A 21,030-nucleotide genomic window follows, 5' to 3' on the forward strand; every position below is an offset into this window, starting at 1 on the left:
ATTATGAGTGAATGCACAGAATAAATATCTGTGTGTTTACATGTGTTAACCTCTCCCTCTAAATGGTTAGTGGTCTGAAGGGTGGGAGGAGGGATAGAAGACGAGGAGTGAAGAGAGGGGAGAAATCGCTGGCCCAGAGGTTGCTACTCCCTTGCTGTTGATATGAAAAACATACCAGCAGCTACTGACTTTGGCCTGTTTAACAATGACTGGACCTTCCAGACACAGGTGTCTTTCACTTCACACATCCACTGCTGTCAGGTGATCCCTATTTCTCTAATTGTGAGACCACCTACACTAATTTGATGGACTTCTGTTGAATTAGGTCAGTCACTTTTAGAGGGATCAATGTTTATGCAATCACTTTTGCCAAAAAAAGCCAAATTATATTGACCCTGATTGATTTATAAAATCACTTAAAGGGTAAAACATCCATGGGGTTGAATACTTTTTATAGGCGCTGTAAATGATTGATAGATAGATTATATGGACATTGTCTGTGAATGCAATGTTTCAAAACTGCTGTTTTTACATGAAATGAGCAATCATCTCACAGTAAGACTCAAGTGAACATGCTATTGACACTTTTCCACTATTTGCATATTCAAAGGCCCCAAACTGTGTTGTATCCAATTCTTTTTAATTCAACTAGAATTAAAAAGCAAGGACACAGTAAAGAATGCATATGGTATTAAAAGAAAGAAAAATTAAATCACAGTCTCTAGGATTAAAAAAACTGTATTTAACAAAATGAATAGAAATAAACGATAATATTAAAACTGCCCCTTGCTGTAATTCCTGCTTCAAAACTTCAGTTATTATTTCACATGCCAAAGGGTTAGATAAACAGGAATGCAGGACTCTGTTAAGCGTTGTTTGACATTATGACAAGAAACTGATAAGACTCTATAAACAAATGTGTGAGTGCACAGAGATTTGGTGTGAATGGAAGCGCATGTTCTCTAAACACCAGCCCAGCTCTTCTCTGACTCTCTTACGAATGATAGAGCTGCACCCATCTCCAGCTTTCTCCATTTCATTTGTGTCTGGATGCATGCTTGGAATTTACACCAGAGACTATATACAACTTGTACTTTGGTGCAAGTAACAGTCTGAGAAATACAGTTCAGGATCTTCTTTATTTGCCAGTGATGATTAGAAGATAATGGGACTGTTTGAACTTTTTTTGTTCACAGCTGTGGTCAGCTACATCTCTGCTTCTACAGAAGTCTGCACCAATTCCCTTCTACCAGGAGCTAAAGGTAACACAAGCCCCAGCATCTGTTATGAGTCTGTCTCTGTGTGTGTCTAACTGGACTGTAAAGAACTTCAACAATTTTCCAGAAAGGGTGGCATAGATATTTAAATTATGTCTACTACAGAAGAGAATTGAACATTTCCATCTCTACTTGTTGGCTTCATGCACTTTTGTTTCTTTACATAGTTTTAGATAAAGCATATCTCACAGCAAATGTTTGAATTTTACCAAAACGTCCCTGTTATATACATGTAGAGAGTCTTTGTGTGTCAAACAAAAAAGTCAAAGTGGAAACTTCGAAGGAAACACCCCTAATAAGCCTCAGGGTTAACAGCGCCGATGATAAAGGCACCAAGTATGTAGTTTATTATCCTGTAGTCTGCTACCCTGTAGGGTTTTGGAGGGAAAGCCTCCCCCTGAGTGTGTTTTCCATTTAATGACATCCAGTAGCTCGCTCCCCTGCTGATTCAGACAGACCTAATAAAAAACACAGCCAAGCTAGGTGGCTTTTTTTTTAGCTCTTATGCATGGGTTTGAGACAGATAGAGACATGGTCCTTTTGAATTGAGCGACAACTTTAATTTTTTTGTGTTTTAATGTTGTTTTGTGCTGTGTTGTGTTTGTCTATTTTACTGTTACGTTGCATTACATTATGTCTACATTATGTTACATTGTCCATGGTACTTGATCTATGATATACATTATATTGCCAAAAGTATTTGCTCACCTGCCTTGACTCGCATATGAACTTAAGTGACATCCCATTCTTAATCCATAGGGTTTAATATGACGTTGGTCCACCTTTTGCAGCTATAACAGCTTCAACTCTTCTGGGAAGGCTTTCTACAAGGTTTAGGAGTGTGTTTTGGGGAATTTTTGACCATTCTTCCAGAAGCGCATTTGTGAGGTCACACACTGATGTTGGACGAGAAGGCCTGGCTCTCAGTCTCCGCTCTAATTCATCCCAAAGGTGTTCTATCGAGTTGAGGTCAGGACTCTGTGCAGGCCAGTCAAGTTTATCCACACTAAACTCTCTCATCCATGTCTTTATGGGCCTTGCTTTGTGCACTGGTGCACAGTCATGTTGGAACAGGAAGGGGCCATCCCCAAACTGTTCCCACAAAGTTGGGAGCATGGAATTGTCCAAAATCTCTTGGTATGCTGAAGCATTCAGAGTTCCTTTTCCTGGAACTAAGGGGCCAAGCCCAGCTCCTGAAAAACAACCCCACACCATAATCCCCCCTCCACCAAACTTTACACTTGGCACAATGCAGTCAGACAAGTACTGTTCTCCTGGCAGATTGCCAGATGGAGAAGCGTGATCCGTCACTCCAGAGAACGCCTCTCCACTGCTCTAGAGTCCAGTGGCGGTGTGCTTTACATCACTGCATCCAACGCATTGCATTGCACCTGGTGATGTATGGCTTGGATGCAGCTGCTCGGCCATGGAAACCCATTCCATGAAGCTCTCTACGCACTGTTCTTGAGCTAATCTGAAGGCCACATGAAGTTTGGAGGTCTGTAGCCATTGACTCTGCAGAAAGTTGGCAACCTCTGTGCACTATGCGCCTCAGCATCCGCTGACCCCGCTCCATCATTTTACGTGGCCTACCACTTCATGGCTGAGTTGCTGTCATTCCCAATCGCTTCCACTTTGTTATAATACCACTGACAGTTGACTGTGGAATATTTAGGAGCGAGGAAATTTCATGACTGGACTTGTTGCACAGGTGGCATCCTATCACAGTACCATGCTGGAATTCACTGAGCTCCTGAGCTCCCATTCTTTCACAAATGTTTGTAGAAACAGTCTGCATGCCTAGGTGCTTGATTTTATACACCTGTGGCCATGGAAGTGATTGGAACACCTGATTTCCCTTATTTTGATGGGTGAGTGAATTCTTTTGGCAATACAGTGTACATATTCATGTCTACATAACAACATGTTGCTTTGTGTTGTTTGGGTTACGTTATGTTGCACTTCACTACATTGCATTATGTTATGTTACATTATATTACGTTATGTTACATTAAAGCTGTAGTAAGCGATTGATTTTTAGTGTCGTATGCCCACAAAAACAACACAACCTGTCAGGGTCTTGTTATTGAAGCTATCTAACAGAATAACACACTTCTGCCATGCCTCCTTGCGCTGCACTCTCACTTGAAGAAAACCGGGACGGATGATGCTCCAGCCAATGAGGAGACTAATACTTGCAGCCAATCAAGGCTCAGATCAGAGGGAGCGTTCCTATAGGCCGCTGTAGTAGGTGTGCTTGCGCCTCTCAGCTCAGTGAAAAGTTGATACAATGGCAGAGTTACCCGCGGTGTTCGGTTGTTCATGCTGAGACGAAGTGTTTCCTTACCTGTGATTCGGCCATTCAGTTTAGTGGAAAAGCGAGCAAAATCACTCCACGAGAGCTTAGCCACCGTCAGTATTCGATTTAGCGGACATGCACATTCGCGAGGAGGTATGTGAGCAGAGGGGTGGAGCTATGAAGCTCAAACACACAGCAGAACAGGAAGGGAGGGGGAGTTGATTCTACACGGTTCTCATAGAATGATACATACTCAAGCTTTAAATCACATTACGCTATGTTCTGCTAAGTAATGTCATGCTATGTTGTCTGCGTTATGTAGTCTTTGTTCAGTTTTATGTCATGTCTATCTTCTGTCATGTTATGTACTTTGGTGCTGAGTTGTGCTATGTTGTGTTTTGTTTTGTAATATTATTCTATCTTGTGTTAAATTATGTTATGCAATGCTATGTTTTGTTATCATGTCTGTTATATTGTCTACGTAATGTGTTGTTGTGTACCTTATGTATTTTTGTGTAATGTTATGTTATCTATGTTATGTTGTGTTATGTTGTCTATGTTATGTTGCATGTTTGCAGTGTTGTATTATATTGTGTGGTATGACGTCTATCTGCCTAGGTCACATTGCAAAATGTTGTGTATACATTATGTCACGTTACGTCGTCCATGTTACATCATCTGTTACATTGCTTTTGTTGTCCACACTGCATTATATTGCTTTCTGCTGTTTGTGCTACATTATATTGCATTATGTTACGTGATATTACGTTATGTTACTACGTCGTTACATTATGATGCGTTTCATATTTCATTTTGTTGTGTACATTTTGATGTGTAATGAAACATTACGTTACAATATGTGAAGCTATGTTCTGTTATGTAATGTAATGTAATGTTATGTTGTCTATGTTACGTTGTCTTTGTTCTGTTGTTTATCTTCTGTCTTATTATCTCATGTTGTGCTGATTAATGTTATGTTGTGTTGTTTAAGTTATGTTTTGTTATGTTATGTTATGTTATGTTAACCTTGCAAAGTAGATGATACGCCCGTTTCCTTGTTTTTCACTGGCGAATCCATCTTGCAAAGCTCCCATCTGAGCCGCTTGGGCCCGGTTAGAATGTGACAGGACCAATCAGTGATGAGGGGCAGTACTTTCAGGAGCCGCAGAGTCGTGATGTAAACAAGCAGCAGCAAGAGCTGGTGCAGTTATGGAGGAAGAGATTAGCGTGGATGCTGCTATAGCATAAGTTTTATCAGAACTTGACAACATTTCTTCGTTAAAAGAAGAACAAAGAACAGCAGTGAGTTGTTTTCTTTTCAAAAACGACAAAAGTCGAGTACTTACATGTCTATAGTTGCCATGTTTTGCATATTCCTCAGTAGCTGCGCAAGTGCAGACAGATAGACCGTTTACCTAATCACACTCCAAGTTTTTTTCAAAGCTTCTGCCTTTTCTGAAACGTTTCCTATTGAAGCTTTCCTAGATGGATGTGTGAAAGAAATCCATCTGGCGTGTCAGGTTAATGTTATGTCATGTTGCGATGTGATGTGGTTATAAAGTTAAGGAGGCAGCAGTGACATTACCGGCACGCCATAGGATATGAGAGAACACTTTGTCAGTGCACCACTGAATTTTCTGTAAAAGTGAGAAAGTCCCGAAGTGAGAGTATGTATTTATACAGCTGCCACTAAACTGAGCTTATTATTTGTATAAGACTCATCCCAGATACGACTGACCTCAGCGTCAGTCTCTGAGTGTGTTTCCTCATGTCTGAGTGGGTGAGAGTTGTGCCTTTGAGTATGTTTCTCACCCTTAAAAAAAGACCCATTGTTCTAATTTATTTAAACTCTCCCAGCAAATATTATTGGCTTACATTTACTGTTACTTCAACGTCACCATTTTTAAAATAGATTTACCAGCGTCTAGTTTTTATTGAGACTGAAGAACAAGGGACCGGTCAAGACACAAGAAACGCCTTCTTCTTAAAAAAAAAAAAAAAGTAACATGTATTCAACCCAAGATGTCACCTTTGACTTCACCCCCTAATCTTTCTAGGTAGATTTCAGGTCATTAATGCTACTGTTCATGGTGCCAGGTCAGAAAAGTAAATACTGTTATGCAGACAGACATTTGTAAAGCTACAGTGATTTAGGTTGCTTGAAAATGTCTTCCCAGTCTGAAAAATTGAATAATCACTTTTCCTAAGTACTCTTCCAGGCTAAATGAGGGAGCCTATTTAAATCCTTCATTTCAAAGCACAATACTTAAAAGGATATAAAGTACTGCTGGCATCAAAAACTGGGGCAAAATTATAGCTCTTATAAACACTCAGAAGCCTCTCGAGATTTCTTGGCAAGAACTCTACAGTCATGGGCCCACCAGAGATATTTCTCCTACACATCATTTTTGCTTTCAACTCTGTAAGCTACTGGATGTTCTGACACCAGTAAAAAAAAAAAGATAGGGAGCTTTTAAAATTATATTGAATTGGATTAATATAAATGTAAATGTGGTTTAAATGTTTAGCTTCACAAGAAGTAGATCTGTAATAAATGATATTCACCTTTTCTACAGCAGACAGTGAGCCTATGGACGAGGGTGGCCCTAAGTTATCAACACCTGTGGCTACTATATTAGCCAGCTAGAGAGCAAGTTAACTTTTTTTCTTTTTAGATTTAGTACAAGTAACAGATAGATAGTAACAGTATAAGCAGTACCAGTCCTAGCTATTTTCCTCAAAAGAACCCCAAAGCACAACAATACACAGATGTGTTTAGCTGAGGTAAAAGGCTGTAGTATGCACAGCTGCAATCTCTGACTCAAATGGGTGGGTGGGTTAAAACTAGATACTATTATCCTTGTTAAGGATTTTTCATAATTCCCAGACCATATTTTTAATCAGCTTACCAAGCTGCAAATATGTTTGAATATGCTTTAAAGTTAGGTGTTTTAATATGAGACTTGATGGGAATTGACTCACTTAAGGAGTCAGCCTCCAGTGGCCACTAGAGTAACTATATCCATGGCGCTTGTGTGTTTGCATTACTTACAGTATCAGCTGCAGAGGTTGCTGCCTGACCCAAACACTTGTTCACACAAGTTTTGAGATCATTTGCCTACTTTTATAATGTGTGGAACATTTTCTGTAATGTCCTTCTTTTCTGTCTTTACCTTTTCATCCAGGAGACCAAGGTGAGATTGGAGATGGGGGAGATCAAGGAAAACTGGGGAAGGATGGACCATCAGGACTTCCAGGTATCTGGCATCCCATCTATTGATTTTATTCAGATCACCCTTTTCCAGACCTGGAGCTTAAGTTTAAATTTCTGCATGTTGATTACAATTACAACTCCAAAAAGAAAATTTAGTATTTTAAGCCAATGTTGTAGTGTTGTTTACATATGCAGTAAAACTTGTGTTCTTTGGAGTACAATTTTAAGGGCTGCTTTACAGTTCAAATAAATCCTGTTTGGTTTGTTATCAGAGTGTGGTTGAGCAAGTATTAGCATGACCAGTGGATCCTGGTCAGTTTGAAAGCCAACCACACTTTCTTGATGACTTTGTGAGTCAAAGAGGAATCAGACACTAACAAAGAATCTCATGTAGAAGAAAAAAGGAAGTACACCGCGTTCCACATTATTATGCAAATGATGTTTTTCTCTGATATTCTAAATATCAATGTAAATGACAGTCATAATATTTTTCAAGTCATCAACAGTTAGAGTATAATTCAAATGTTTTTGAACAAACTTCATAATGATAACTATTATTTTTTTTAAAATAAAACCCTCAAAATGCACTTTTCCACATGTTCCACATTATTAAGCAGGCCACAGGTTTCAGCAATATGGGAAAGAAAAAGGATCTCTCTGCTGCTGAAAAGTGTCAAATAGTGCAATGCCTTGGACAAGGAATGAAAACATTCGATATTTCAGGAAAAATTAAGCATGATCATCGTACTGTGAAGAAATTTGTGGCTGATTCAGAGCACAGAGGGGTTTGTGCAGATAAAGACATAATGAGGGAGGTTTCTGACGGACAAATACATCAGATTAAGAAAGCAGATGCTAAAATGCCATTACAAAGCAGCAAACAAGTATTTGAAGCTGCTGGTGCCTCTGGAGTCCCACCAACCTCAAGGTGTAGGATCCTCCAGAGGCTTGCAGTCGTGTATAAACCTACTATTCAGCCACCCCTAACCAGTGCTCACAAGCAGAAATGGTTGCAGTGGGCCCAGAAATACATGAAGACTCATTTTCAAACAGTCTTGTTGACTGTTGAGTGCCGTGCAACCCTGGATGGTCCAGATGGAGGAGTAGTGGATGGTTGATGGATGGCCACCATGTCCCAATGAGGCCAGGACGTTAACAAGGAGGGGCCGGAGTCATGTTTGGGCCGGAATCATGAGGAGAGAGCTGATAGGCCTATTTAGGGTCCCTGAAGGTGTGAAAATGACCTCGGCAAAGTATATAGAGTTTCTGACTGACCACTTTCCTCCATGGTACAAAAAGAGAATCGTGCCTTCTGTAGCAAAACGTTCTTCAAGCATGGCAATGCTCCATCTCATGCTGCAAAGAATACCTCTGTGTCATTGGCTGCTATGGGCATAAAAGGAGAGAAACTCATAGTGTGGCCCCCATCCTCCCCTGACCTCAACCCTATGGAAAACCTTTGGAGCATCCTCAAGCTAAAGATCTATGAGGGTGGGAGGCAGTTCACATCAAAACAGCAGCTCTGGGAGGATATTCTGACATCCTGCAAAAAAAATTCAAGCAGAAACTCTCCAAAAACTCACAAGTTCAATGGATGCAAGAATAGTGAAGGTGATATCAAAGAAGGGCTCCTATGTTAACATGGAACTTGTCCTGTTAAGATGTTTTTGATTGAAATAGCTTGGATTTCAGTAAATATGACCCCCTGATGCTGCAATTTCTACAAATGACCATTTTCAGTTCTTTACAACCTATAAAATGTTTTAAAAAGCTGTTGTGCTTAATAATGTGGAACAGTGCATTTTGAGGTTTTTATTTTTTTTTTTATATTTTTTGTCATTATGAAGTATATTCAAAAACATTTGAATTATGCTCTAATGGCTGATGACTTGAAAAATATTCTGACTGTCATTTGTATTAATATTTAGGAAAATCAGAGAAAAATATCATTTGCATAATAATGTGGAACGCGGTGTATTGTCAGGTCATCTGTCAGTGAATAGTAACCAGCTAATATAATCGCTGAACTTACATGGTAATTGTATATGTATATGGGACACATCATTACAGGAGACACGCAAAACATCTTCTCTGCCAAGACAAACTGTCCGTGTGGCTCTCTGCTCTGGTTTTAACAAGAAATGTGGTCCAGTTCCGAGTAAACTGGTGTTCCTACAGTGACATCCAAGCTAACAGCTAACGCGTTATGCCTGTAATGATTGGAAACCCATACCGAAACAGACTGGGAGTAGAGTGAAAACATCTTTTTGGAAAGCTTGTTTTTATAAAGACATGATGTCCAGTTCAGTCCCAAGTCCCAGGTAATCACTTCACTAGCAGGCCTTGTATACAATCACTCACAACAACTAACCCTTAACTATCACATACTCATGCCAAAGCAGGTTAGCAGATGAATGATAACATCGTTTTCTTTGCAGAAAGCTTTCAGTGTTGCTCTCTGCACTAACAGAATGTGGTCCATTTCTGACAAAAGTGCCGCTGTGGGTAATTTTGAGCTAACCGCTCCACTAGCGGCTCTATAAGCATTCACACAGGTTGGCAGAAGGGCAAAAACACTTTTTCTGCCATGGAAAGCTTTCACTGTTGCTTTCTGTGCTTGTTTTTATAGAGAAACATTCAGTTTTAGCAAAAGTGCAGCTGAGTTAATCCTTCCACTAGCAGGCCTTGTATACAAGCATTCACACAAGAATGAACCCTTTCCCCCCATCTCATACTCATGCCAAAGCAGGTCAGCAGAGGAGTGAAAACATCTTTACATGAAAACTTTTAGGGTTGTTTTCATTCTTTATTTCATATAGTGATGTGGTTCAATTCTACTAAAAAGGGTGCAATGCTAAAGCTTTATCTGAGGTATTTCTAGTAGTGGAGGCAGCCATGAGAGGGCTTTTGGTACAACAAAACCCTGCTCATAGTGCAACTCTGTATGTATGGCTCTATTTACCACAGTGGAGGCAGCCATTACTGACGGCTTTCAGTCCAAGCAAACCTAACTCTGGAGAGTATGGCTCTGAAAGTAGCATCACTCAGTCAGTCAGCCAGACACAGACAGAGCCATCTGTAGTGCTGACCTCTGCGGTCAAAAATGCCAAAGAGATTTTAGAGATTGTGTGGATGTTTGGGGGAATTTTCTGCAATGTTAATAAAATTTTGAGGAATGTATTTATACATTTTGGGTGATTTTTTTTTTTAATTAAGAGGAATCTGCTTGGAATTTTTTTAGAAAGTGACATGAAATTTTTTGAGATTTTTTTCAATGTTAAGGCTTTATGATCAAGCTTGGATCTCAGGAGGATTTTGCGTTATTGTTTTGGTTTTTTGTTCTGTCTTGGTGGAGAGCCCCCTGGTGGCAGAATTTTCCATACTGTGCATTGAAGCCTATAAGTCACCTCTGGGCTCTGCCTTTGTTTACAGGTCTTTCACTTATATCAGGAAATTTTTTAAAAATCCTGCCATTACGTGGCTGAAGACAACTCAAAGTAGGGAAAAAGGCAAAGGAATGGGTGAAGTACCCCCCTTTTAGTTTAGGTTTACACACAAATACAAAAGAAGACAAATCTCCACAATCATGCGTTACTCTCAGACAGACTTTTCTCTTTGTTTTGTATTTGATAAAAAAGGCCGTCTGCTCCCTGTGTTAGACAGATGGACAGGCGGCCCTGCACTGCTGTGTTTCTCTGGAGGAAACAGACGTGTTAATTTGCTGTTGAGAAACGCAGTGGTGTCCTGCTTTGCTGAATGTGTTCCAACTGGGCTAAGGGATGAGCAAGCCAACCAACCAGCCATATCCCCCACATACGCACACACCAAATACACACACAATAACATATGCATACGAGACGTCCAAACACGTCAGACAGCAGGTGTCCATAGACATAGGAACCCACATGATTGTACATGAATGCACACACTGGCCTCAGCTGCCTTCTTTTTTTCTGCAAATGTTTGTTTTATCCAACAGCTTCCCACAGAGGTCATCTCTCACACATGCACACACTCTTTCTTTCATCAGACTGTGTGAAAAACAAATGCCAAGAGTGTTGAGCTCTGTCCAAAATTACACAGAAAGGAAAGTATATATATATTTGACCCTTTTTTAACTTTTCAACTTTGCAGATATTTTTCAGCAGTATAGAGTACCCAGTCATTATGGTTTCTTTGTGTATGCTTCCTGAAGGAATGAACGCAGGTTCCTGTGATGACTCTGTAAGCATGTCAACAGCTCAGTGGATGACGCATGTATTCCCTGTCTTAATTTAAGCCTTTTTACAGGAAACACTTGGTTAATTTTGGAACATTAAAAGGGAAAACATGACTGTGAATTCTCTGGAGGGTTACAAACTTTCGCTACGGGCTTATTGACGTCAACAAACAGAATCCCTAGAGTGTTGCAGTGCCATATTTGTTGATTGGGATTTTCACCCAACTCAATAGTTACATATAAGAGTCAGTTGTGTTTAAATTCTTAATTTTTGTAATGGACATATTGAAATGAATCCTAAGCAAAACAAATGGAAAATCAGTCTCCTTGTGACCCTTTTTCTTCACTTTGTCAAGCTCTTAAAAGCAGAAAAACCAGTCTTCATATATATTTTCATTATGTAAGAGCAAACAAGCTGACATGAGCGATCTGATCAAAGGTCTGCTTAGCTTTTTAATACCCTAACCTTTGTTTGATTAAGCCTCCATAACGTCTTGTCCGTTAAAGCCAGTATGAGTGCTTCTGTAATAGCTTAGGGTTATTTAAAAGGGTCCTTCTGTCACCCGTAAGCTCAGAGTGAAAAATGTGGCCTTCACCTCTTTCATCCTCCAGCAGCTGGAGACTCCAGACGTTAAACCAGTTGGAGGGGTTGGCCATTATAAAGAACAACTGCAGTGATAGGGGAGACTGTTATCTTGACGTCTGGAAAGACAGTTTAACTGCTAAGCATAAGAGCTACAAAAACAAGATTAATCTACTTTTATAGAAGCAGGATGAGAAACAACAGAGGAACAGATTAGAGGTCTTCACACTGCACTAAGCTATGTCCTTCAGGACTACTGATCATAATCAGTTCTGAAAGTAGTAGCTGAAAAACATTATTATGACTCTACTCAGGCATTCAAGATGAAAATTAAACAAGAAACTGCACGCAGATTATCAGGCTGGGCCCCTGAAAAGAATGGACCCTCCCCAGTGATTTGTTGATACAAGTTTGTGTATGGATCAGAAGCATTGGTGCTAGTGTCTTGGCTAACAGTTGCCAGGAAAGATAACGGTTAATTTTTGCTGCTTTTTGTCCTTTTTGCCAGTTTCATGCCATTTGTGCTGCTTTCAATACTTTCTCTCTCTCTCTCTTTTATTTTTTTTTTTTTTTTACAGGTTCAACTTTTTTTCCCTTATTTTACCCTATTGCTACCACATTTCACCTTTTTGCCATTTTTATCCCATTATTGTCACTTTTAATCCTTATTGATCGTTTTGGCTCTTGTTTGCTATTTTAGCCCATATTTGCCACTTTTTTTTACCACTTTTATGCAATTTGTGCTGCTTTTCACCCTTTCGTTACCACTTTTTACTTTTTTGCAGATTTTTTCCTGTTTTAGCCAATTTTTGTTGTCACTTTATTTTTAGCTTTTTCATCCATTTTTGCCACTTGTATCCCATGTGTGCCACTGTTCACCCTTTTTTAATACCAATTTAAGCCCTTTTTTTTGGATTTTCTCCCATTTTTTTTTGCAATTTTCCCCCCACTTTCATCCCTTTTGTGCTGCTGTTCCCCTTTTTTACTACTTTGAACTCTTTTTTATCAGTGTTTAACCCATTTTTGCCACTTATTTGTCACTTTAATCTCATGTGTGCCACTTTTTGCCCTTTATTTTTACCACTATTTACTCTTTTTTGCAGCATTTCCCCTATTTTTATCAATTTTTTTGCCATTTTCACCCTTTTTTACGACTATTAACTGTTTTTTGCATTTTCCTCATTTTTACCACTTTTCACCCTTTTTTTTTTACCACTTTAACGCTTTTTTGCAGCTTTTCACCCATTTTTGCTGCTTTTTGGCCTTATTCTCTCTGATGCTTTTTGCCTTTTTTTGCCCATTTTGTCACTTTGCCACTTGTAACCTATATTTTGCCCCTTTGCAGAATTATTTAAATATTTTCCATTAGAACTGTCTCAGTTTCGTGTTCTTTTCCTGGCATTCTGACATTTGTTCTCATCGTTGCTTATCTCTGAGGTCATTTAGTTCAGTGTGCCCATCCACTCTGTTAGCATTGCCAATATTAAGGTCAATCTGTCTTAAGAAAAGGGGTTTACATTAAAAAAAAGTCTTTATTGTACTACAGCAAAATAAATCAAATTTGATAGGAGAGGTTATCATCCATCCATTTTTTATACTGCTTATCCCGCTGGTCGCAGGAGGGCTGGAGCCTATCACAGCTTTCATTGGGCAAGAGGCGGGGTACACCCTGGACTGGTCGCCAGTCAATTGCAGGGCTGAAATATAGAGATAGACAACCAAGCACTCTCACATTCACACCTATGACCAATTTACAGTCGCCAATTAACCTGATGAGCATGTTTTTGGTGGTGGGAGGAAGTCGGAGTACCCAGAGAGAACACATGCCGTGCATGCATCTTGCACACGTGAACATGCAAACTCTGCACAGAAAGGCCCTGACCGAGAAGCGAACCAGGGACCTTCTAGCTGTGAGGCAACAGCACTAACCCCTGTTATCATTCATTTAAAAAATAAAATGTGGTTATCACAGCTTAACTTTTCCATGAACCGTGACTTTGCTGACCCCCATGGGTCCCCAGTTTGGCGTGTTCCCAGAAAGCTCTCCCCTTTAGCCCCCCTTATGAGCAGTCTTGCAGATTATTCTAAAATAGGGAAATTTCCCATAAACCAGAGCTTCACAGAGTGGAGCAGACCTCACACAATCCATAAGACCCCACACTTTTTGCCAATGCTTCTCACAAATCATCAAGTTAAAAATCTGCATGAGAAAGAGGGAAAAAGAAGGGAATAGCTGGCTGTGCACATGTAAGTAAGTGTATGGCAAATCCCTCTAATAGCAAAAGGCCTCTCCAGTTCGTCACTAAGTATTTGAAATGCCATCAATTTCCAGTTGAATAGTTTCCTGAGGAAATACTCATTGAGGAGCTGGCGGGAAGCCTCAGTCTGCTTGGTACTTTTCCCATACTCTCTTTCTTTAACTTACTCACTCACACCCAATCACGGTCTCCCTCTTAATCTGATACTCTCCGTCTCCTCACACTTTGCCAAAACATTTAAAATCCTGCACATTTCAGTAGCTCCTTCTTCATCAAACCACAGCGTTCTTAACTCTTCATCATGGAGTGACAGTATTAAGATATCAGAGAGGGACAGTAATCTCTAACCATCATTAAAGTGACAACATCTGAATTTAGAAATATTAATAAACACTAGGAATACAAGAAATCAACTCTAGACCTGCTCTGGGAACCAGGAAATATCAATGAAAAGGCCTTTGAACCAATGCTATGTTAGTTTTTGCTTAAATTAATAAGTTCTTTTCCCTACAATTTATCCACTGGCACAATGATAATAACAATAACAGCAATGATTTATGATCCAAACAATGTGATGACTGTAGGAAAACAACCTCAGGGCTCGCAGACGTGTTTGCCAAAGGACGAGACAGGAGATTGCAATCACATTGATTAGGTTTGAAATGAACAAAATGAGCCCAAAACAAAGGAGAATGAGTGAAAACCATAAAGATGGACATAATTTTATGAATGGCAGAATGCATGCTTGATTTTACAGCGATTTCTACACTATTTATGTCAAATCAAATCTGAGGTTCTATGAAATTCTGCCTATTGTCTCTCTGTTTATAACCTACACTGTGCTGGATGGGAAAGTTGTAATTTCAAAATTTTCTTTTTTGTCTCTCACATACTTTCATCCTCTTATCCTCTGTCTGTCTGTCTTTTCCTCCCAAGGAGTGCCAGGAGAAAGTGGGCTGAAAGGAGAGGTGGGCCAAGCAGGGAAGATGGGGCCAACTGGAGACAAAGGTATAATTAAGGACTTAATTTTAAAATCATTTTGATACAAAATTGTGTTTTTTTTTTTTAACCCTGATCTGGTCTCATCACCGCTCTAGACGGACATCTTTGATCCAGTCAACTCAATGCTTCCTTTTAAATCAGACCTATTCAATGTCTTAACCTGCATTTTATTTTCTCCCACTTACTTGGGATAAGGGGGACCTGATAAATGAACCTAAGCCTTGTCTTTTAATTGGAATGATGTGTGAATATGAGAGCAATAGATTTATCTTACTGTACAACACAAAACAAAACTACTGTTGTAAGAATTCATTATCATAAAGAGCGTTTTTCAAGAGCAGGAGATAGTTGCTCCAAGACTCATGATATCTTCCAAATTTCATAGTAAATGATGAAATATTTCCAGTCAATTTCCCTAACATTTATTTTAAGATTCTGGAAAAATTCAAAGGATTTCCCTCCAGTCCAATTTCCCCAAAAACAACAAATCAATTCCACAAATTCCCATCACAGTATGTAAAAATTTCAAAGCAACCCACACTAAAAAAAATCAAATCAAACCCTTCAAAATATTCAAACGTACTGTATCCTAAACAATGTGAATGAAAAGCTGAAAATTTCAAAGCAAATTCCACTATTACCATTACAGAGATACACTTTCATTTCTATAGAATGCCAAAGAAAAAAAAAAGTTTTCACAGAATGATTTCCTTGTTGTAGGAAAGCTAAAATGTAATGTCCTCATATGTACATACAGGGTCTAAGGAGGTTTTACCTGATCACTGTTACCAACTGCATTGTGCACAATAATCAAATGAATTTGTTCACAGAGGAAGAGCTTTAGTTTCCAGTATTGGCATAATCTTCCCCTTTATAACTCTGAACATCGTAAATAAACAATAAAACCTTATAACTCACCAATAACAGGCGGCAAAGCAACAAAAAAAGCAGAGAATGTAACCCTGAGGTTCTACATGACCTTAATATCTTAATAATTGCCTAAAAGAAGAAATATAGTTTCCTGAGCTCCTCCTAAGCATGGGGATCAGCGCCATAACCACAGGCTGAAAACATTTGAAAAAGAAGAGTGGACATTTCTACTCGAATCAGGAAACCTAATTAGTCCCAAAGCTAATACTCACAAGGAGAAACTTAACAAGCCAGCAGCAGTTTCCATAAAAACAACCAGATCTTTACCATTTATTTCTTCTGTCAAGTTATCACATCCAGCGATAGATGAGTTATTATAATCTGTACGATGCAGTTGCTCTGTTTGTATTTTTATGGGCAGTTATCTTCCCTTTACCGTCTTTCTAACATTTGTTTTTTCTCAGTATTCATTATTTTTAATGTGCTTCCAGAAAAGTGGCTGTACATCAGCCATGTTAGGCAACAGAGTGAGGTCATAGGTTTGGATTTTCCTTGATCCTGAGTGCCTGCAGCTTATAAAACACCTGGAAGAAAACATGCAGTTTTAATGCAATGTTGGCTTCTGCAGGATCACAAACAACAACTATTAGCTTACTTTTTCATAGCATAGCAGAGTTACAGGCCTGCTCACAAAAAAGTTCCTTTACAAGTAAACAGAACTGATCTGCTTTTACGGTATATTAAAGACAACAGTGAAAAATAACTAATCACATTTACTCACGTTAAACAAGGAATTTTTATTTTTACTTAAGTGTATGATGGGGGAGATTGTACATTGTACATCATGCATAGCATCCTTCCTTGGAAGAATAATAAAAACTGAGGAGAAAAAAGGAGATCCAAGCTTTCTGTCAGTCAGAAGTATATACAGGAAAAAATTCCGTTGCACTGATTAAAGATTGTTATGAATGAGTAATATGTTTTGTATCTGCTTTAATTACATGCAGATGGCTGCCTATCTTTATGGTGTAAGTTTCTTACTTTTGTCATTTGTGAATCCATATGAAAACAGAAACCTCAGCAGCAGAGCTGCATGCAGTGAATCGCACTTTAGCACCCAAGTTTAACGTGCGCTGCATATCTGGTAGCATTTTATTTTAATACCCTGTAGCGCCTTTACACTGGCAGAAGGATAATAATGTAGTGTGATGCCAGAAATGGTCATTTACACTTATTCATTACAGTTTTGAGCTTTTGCTCAAAGTTAGCTGTAGCTGTTCTGAATCATAAGAGTAACAGTCAGGCTGGTCTAAGTGTTCAGGTTCAGTAGGTCACTCTTCTGCCTCTTCCTCTTATAAAAGTAGCTTTTTGATGTTTGTACTACAGCCCACTTCCCCAAAAAGCTGCAACTGTCAGTTAATTTCCCTCTGAAGTGTTGATGGATTACATTTCATTTAGACACAATAAATAAAATTCAACCATCATTTCTGTGTCATTCAATCTTGACGTATATCTGAAACTATGGAAGCCTATATCCGCCAGTAAAAAAAAAAAGAATCCTAAATCATAATTGTGAGATACAAAGGTGAAATTATGACCTTTTATCTTAAATTTTTCTCACAATTTTGCCTTTAAACTCATTATCTTATAATTATGACTTTTTATCTCATAATTATGACTTTTTATCTCATAATTTCAACTTTTTATCTCATAATTATGACTTATATTTTTTTTTCAAGGATTACCTTACTTTCATTTTTTTCTTTTTTATTGGGTGGAAATGGGCTTCCATATGAAGCAAGCATATCTGGGTTAAAATATGTTTGAGTAAATCAACGCCTGTATGCAGCTATATTTAAAGTATTGCATTTATAATGCTGCCATCTAGTGGTGATTCTTTATAACTATAAAACAATGTGAACCTTTCAAAAAGAGCTGTCAGTTTGATTTTTAATATGAATGTTGCCTGTATTTGATAATATATACTGCAGAATATATCAGAAGAGTTAAATTTAGATGAAATGTCTGATATTGGATTTTATTCCAGGTGATAAGGGTGACCCAGGCATGGAAGGACCACATGGTTTAAAAGGGAAACAAGGTGAGTGAGTTTAAGTTTAAAGTCAGCTGTCATTGCTTTTTTCATCAAAAAATCTACAGGACAATACTTGCCTTTCTGCTTCTTTTAGGCCAAAATGAAGAAAAAGAAAATCAACTTTTACGAATAAAAAGCCTAGATTGGGAACATGTCAGTATTTCCCTGAAATGTAAACAGTCCGTGCGAATTTGAGCTGGTAAATATAGAGTCGAGCAAACAATTGTAATGTCAGCTATTTCAGAGAAGAGAGCAAGCATTTGTCTGTAGCTAGTTGTTATGAAATTACTCCAGACATGTTCAGGTACTGTTTATCCTGCAGAAATACAGTGGAACAGCTGAAAATACCACTCAGCTGTCAGAGAACATTAGGATTGTGATGCTGGTGCTTGTTTTGCCGTCTACCCTAGCACATAGGTGTTGAACACAATTGAGGTTCAAGTGTGTGTTATGCAGCTACTTTTAAAATATGGTTCCCAAAATTAATAACAATGCAGCCACTGTTCCTATGAGCTACATGTCAGTCCAGATCAGTGCATATGGTCCTTCATTTATAAGTTAATTCAATAATAGTAGGCTAGCACAGAGACAGTGTTTAACATGAAACTGCAAAGATACAGGTAATGGTGCAAGAAGCTGAATCTGTTTTGAGAACATTTTCATGTGCTGTCCTTTGCTTAAACCATCAGGTACAACATGTGACTGTGGCAGATACAGGAAGGTAGTTGGACAGCTGGATGTAAACGTGGGCAAGCTGAGGAATGCTGTCAAGTTTGTGAAGAATGGTGAGTGATCAATAGAAGAGCAGCTGCAGCATGAAAATAGCTCTCTGTCAAATAAGGACATTACATAATGTTTGGATTTGGCCCCATATTATGACCTGAGCATAGCAACAGCGGTGTGTTTTTTGTCTTCCGACAATCTTTTTTACATCCTGCGTATGAACTTACACTCCTATTAACACCCATGAGTATGTGTAGGTGCTCATTCATCCAGGTCATGGTTATCCAAATCTTCATAAAGAGAGCAACTATTCTTGACATTCCACCTCTTCAACTGAAGAAGCTTTTTGGTGAAGAGCAATCAAGTCCAGTTGCTTCTTGATGAAGATGTAGACATGGGTTTGTTTGTTTTGACATAAAGAGCAGTCAAGTGCAATGCTGGCCTGTTCCTGTCACGAGGACCACCTGAAACCTGGTCCAAGGTCCAAAAAATGTGGCACTGTGTTTATATCGTTTAGAGCACTGGTTTAGAAAGGGGGGTGCCAAATATTTCAGGGAGGTGAGGCTTTGTCTTCTCAGAGGTTGTTTAAAGAGCTAGCTAGTTTCATCTATTTTAGAATAAAAACTAAACCTGCCATATAATAAATACCAGCATGCCACCCTGCAGGCGTGATTGGTTCTTATAGGGAATGTGAACTGACACTGGTAGGTTTGATTTGATTGAAATGCTTACTCAAGCAACTAATTCCAACATTTTGTGTTCTGCACTGAGCTTACTGCTTTCTGGACTGGGTGTGTGTTTGCTGCGTGATGGTTCTGTCTGCTCTTTGCTGCATGTTGGCTGTTTTCCCACTGTTCCTACCGCATATTTCTTCAAAAGTTTTTCTGAAATAAATTTACCTAAAATTGGCTTGATTAATTGTGTAGCCTAACTGAGCCAGGAAATGTTCATAATAAAACTGTTTTGTACAGAAAGGTGTAGAAATGCATAGAAATGCAAAACCAGCACCTAGATGTGTGATGGCACTGTGATTATCTTCCATGTGTCATATTTTACTGATGTGGTAACAGAAAGCTTAAACAGTTGAAGCTTAGAGAACAACTCTTCATCATGGTCATCAAGAAACACACAGCAAACATATTCTAATGGTGTGGACACACATATCAATGAAAAGAGTTAAACATGGCTCACTCCTGGTAAAAACAGGTGAGCCTTCTATTCTTGAGTCAGTATATCAAAGTTTCATCCCACCAACTAAAGCTTTGATTTCTCAGAGAACAGTTTCCTTGATAGAAGAACCGTATGAATCACCTTATTCCATATGACCTTTGACACCTGTCCTTTGCAGTGATCTTGGGACTGAGAGAAACAGAGGAGCGCTACTATCTGCTAGTGAAGGAGCCTAAGAAGTTCAGAGAGGCTTCCATGAACTGTAAGCTAAGAGGAGGCCTGCTGGCCATGCCGAAAACCATCAACACCAACCGTCTCATGGCAGACTACGTCAGTCAGGCTGGACTAACAAGAGTCTATATGGGGGTGCAGCCTCAAAGCATGGACACAGTAAGTGATCCCCATCTGAATATTTTGCACAAACACAAAAGCATGTTGATTAAGGAGAATGCATATGATTGTCCTTTTGCTTACGGTGACTTTTTGAAAGTTTCTACTTTTAACCTTTTTTTTCCTAATTTCTTCTTTCTTTTTTTTCAACGTTAGGATGGAAGTAGCACTTATGTGTTTGCAGACAGCAGCCCTCTGCAGAGTTTTGTAGCTTGGAGTCAAGAGATTGAGCTGACTCCCAAAGTGTCTCCCACCACAAACTCCAGCTGTGTGGAGCTGCTCAGCACAGGAGCGTGGGCTCATGTAGATTGTGAAGCCACCATGTTTTTCATTTGTGAGTTCCCAAAGAGCAGCAGAAGAGGAGGAGGGGGAGGAGGAGGAAGAGGGACACCCACCCCTGCATCATTGTAAGTTAATGTGACACTTAAGCCTTGAATAGAGGTGACATACTGATAATACATTCATTATTCTGCCTAACCTCTTTGTAAAGTGTCCTGGGAGAACTTTTGTTCTGAATTGGGGCTATACAAATAAAGATTCATTGATTTATTATGTCAAAATGTAAATGTAATGAAAAATAACTGAAAGGAAAATTAAACTATGCTTGTGAAATTGTGATTGATGCATTCTTGTTCCAGTGTTTTCCCATTTACTGTTGATGTTTAAAAATGAAGCAGCAGCCCCCTCTGCTGTCCTTAAAGAGAAGTGGGGAAAAAATAAAGCATATTTCAGATGAACCGGATAGAGTTTATGACAGAAATGTCCACTATATTAACCAGCTAAGGCGTTAATTTAGAAACAAAAAGGCTGCCCCAAAGATGCAACACATAATCATGCAGCTGGTGCAACAATAAGCTCAAAGCATCAGTTCAAATCCAAGTCTCTAGAGGCTACTTTTACCTCTCTGGATTATCTTTTTTGTTCTGCATG

The 21,030-nt window shown here is 39.0% G+C and overlaps 1 protein-coding gene across 1 annotated transcript; it reads left to right on the top strand.

The window, feature by feature from the left end:
• Positions 1-995: 995 nt before the first annotated feature.
• LOC121513933 (collectin-10-like) lies at positions 996-20,703 on the top strand. The gene is made up of 7 exons (XM_041793961.1): positions 996-1,262; positions 6,762-6,833; positions 14,787-14,858; positions 17,770-17,823; positions 18,507-18,602; positions 19,889-20,100; positions 20,257-20,703. The coding sequence occupies exons 1-7, from the start codon at positions 1,166-1,168 to the stop codon at positions 20,509-20,511; spliced, it is 858 nt and encodes a 285-aa protein (XP_041649895.1). The 5' UTR covers positions 996-1,165; the 3' UTR covers positions 20,512-20,703.
• The last annotated feature ends 327 nt before the right edge of the window (positions 20,704-21,030 follow it).

The sequence above is a fragment of the Cheilinus undulatus genome, linkage group 8 (genome assembly GCF_018320785.1).
Source record: "Cheilinus undulatus linkage group 8, ASM1832078v1, whole genome shotgun sequence".
NCBI classification, from domain to species: Eukaryota; Metazoa; Chordata; class Actinopteri; order Labriformes; family Labridae; genus Cheilinus; species Cheilinus undulatus.

Bases quoted from the DNA above. Each gene is read 5' to 3' on its own strand.
- LOC121513933 (XM_041793961.1), top strand. From the start codon at position 1,166: ATGGGACTGTTTGAACTTTTTTTGTTCACAGCTGTGGTCAGCTACATC. The intron at 1,263-6,761 runs GTAACACAAGCC...CTTTTCATCCAG, and splicing joins CCTTCTACCAGGAGCTAAAG to GAGACCAAGGTGAGATTGGA. The intron at 14,859-17,769 runs GTATAATTAAGG...ATTTTATTCCAG, and splicing joins GGGGCCAACTGGAGACAAAG to GTGATAAGGGTGACCCAGGC.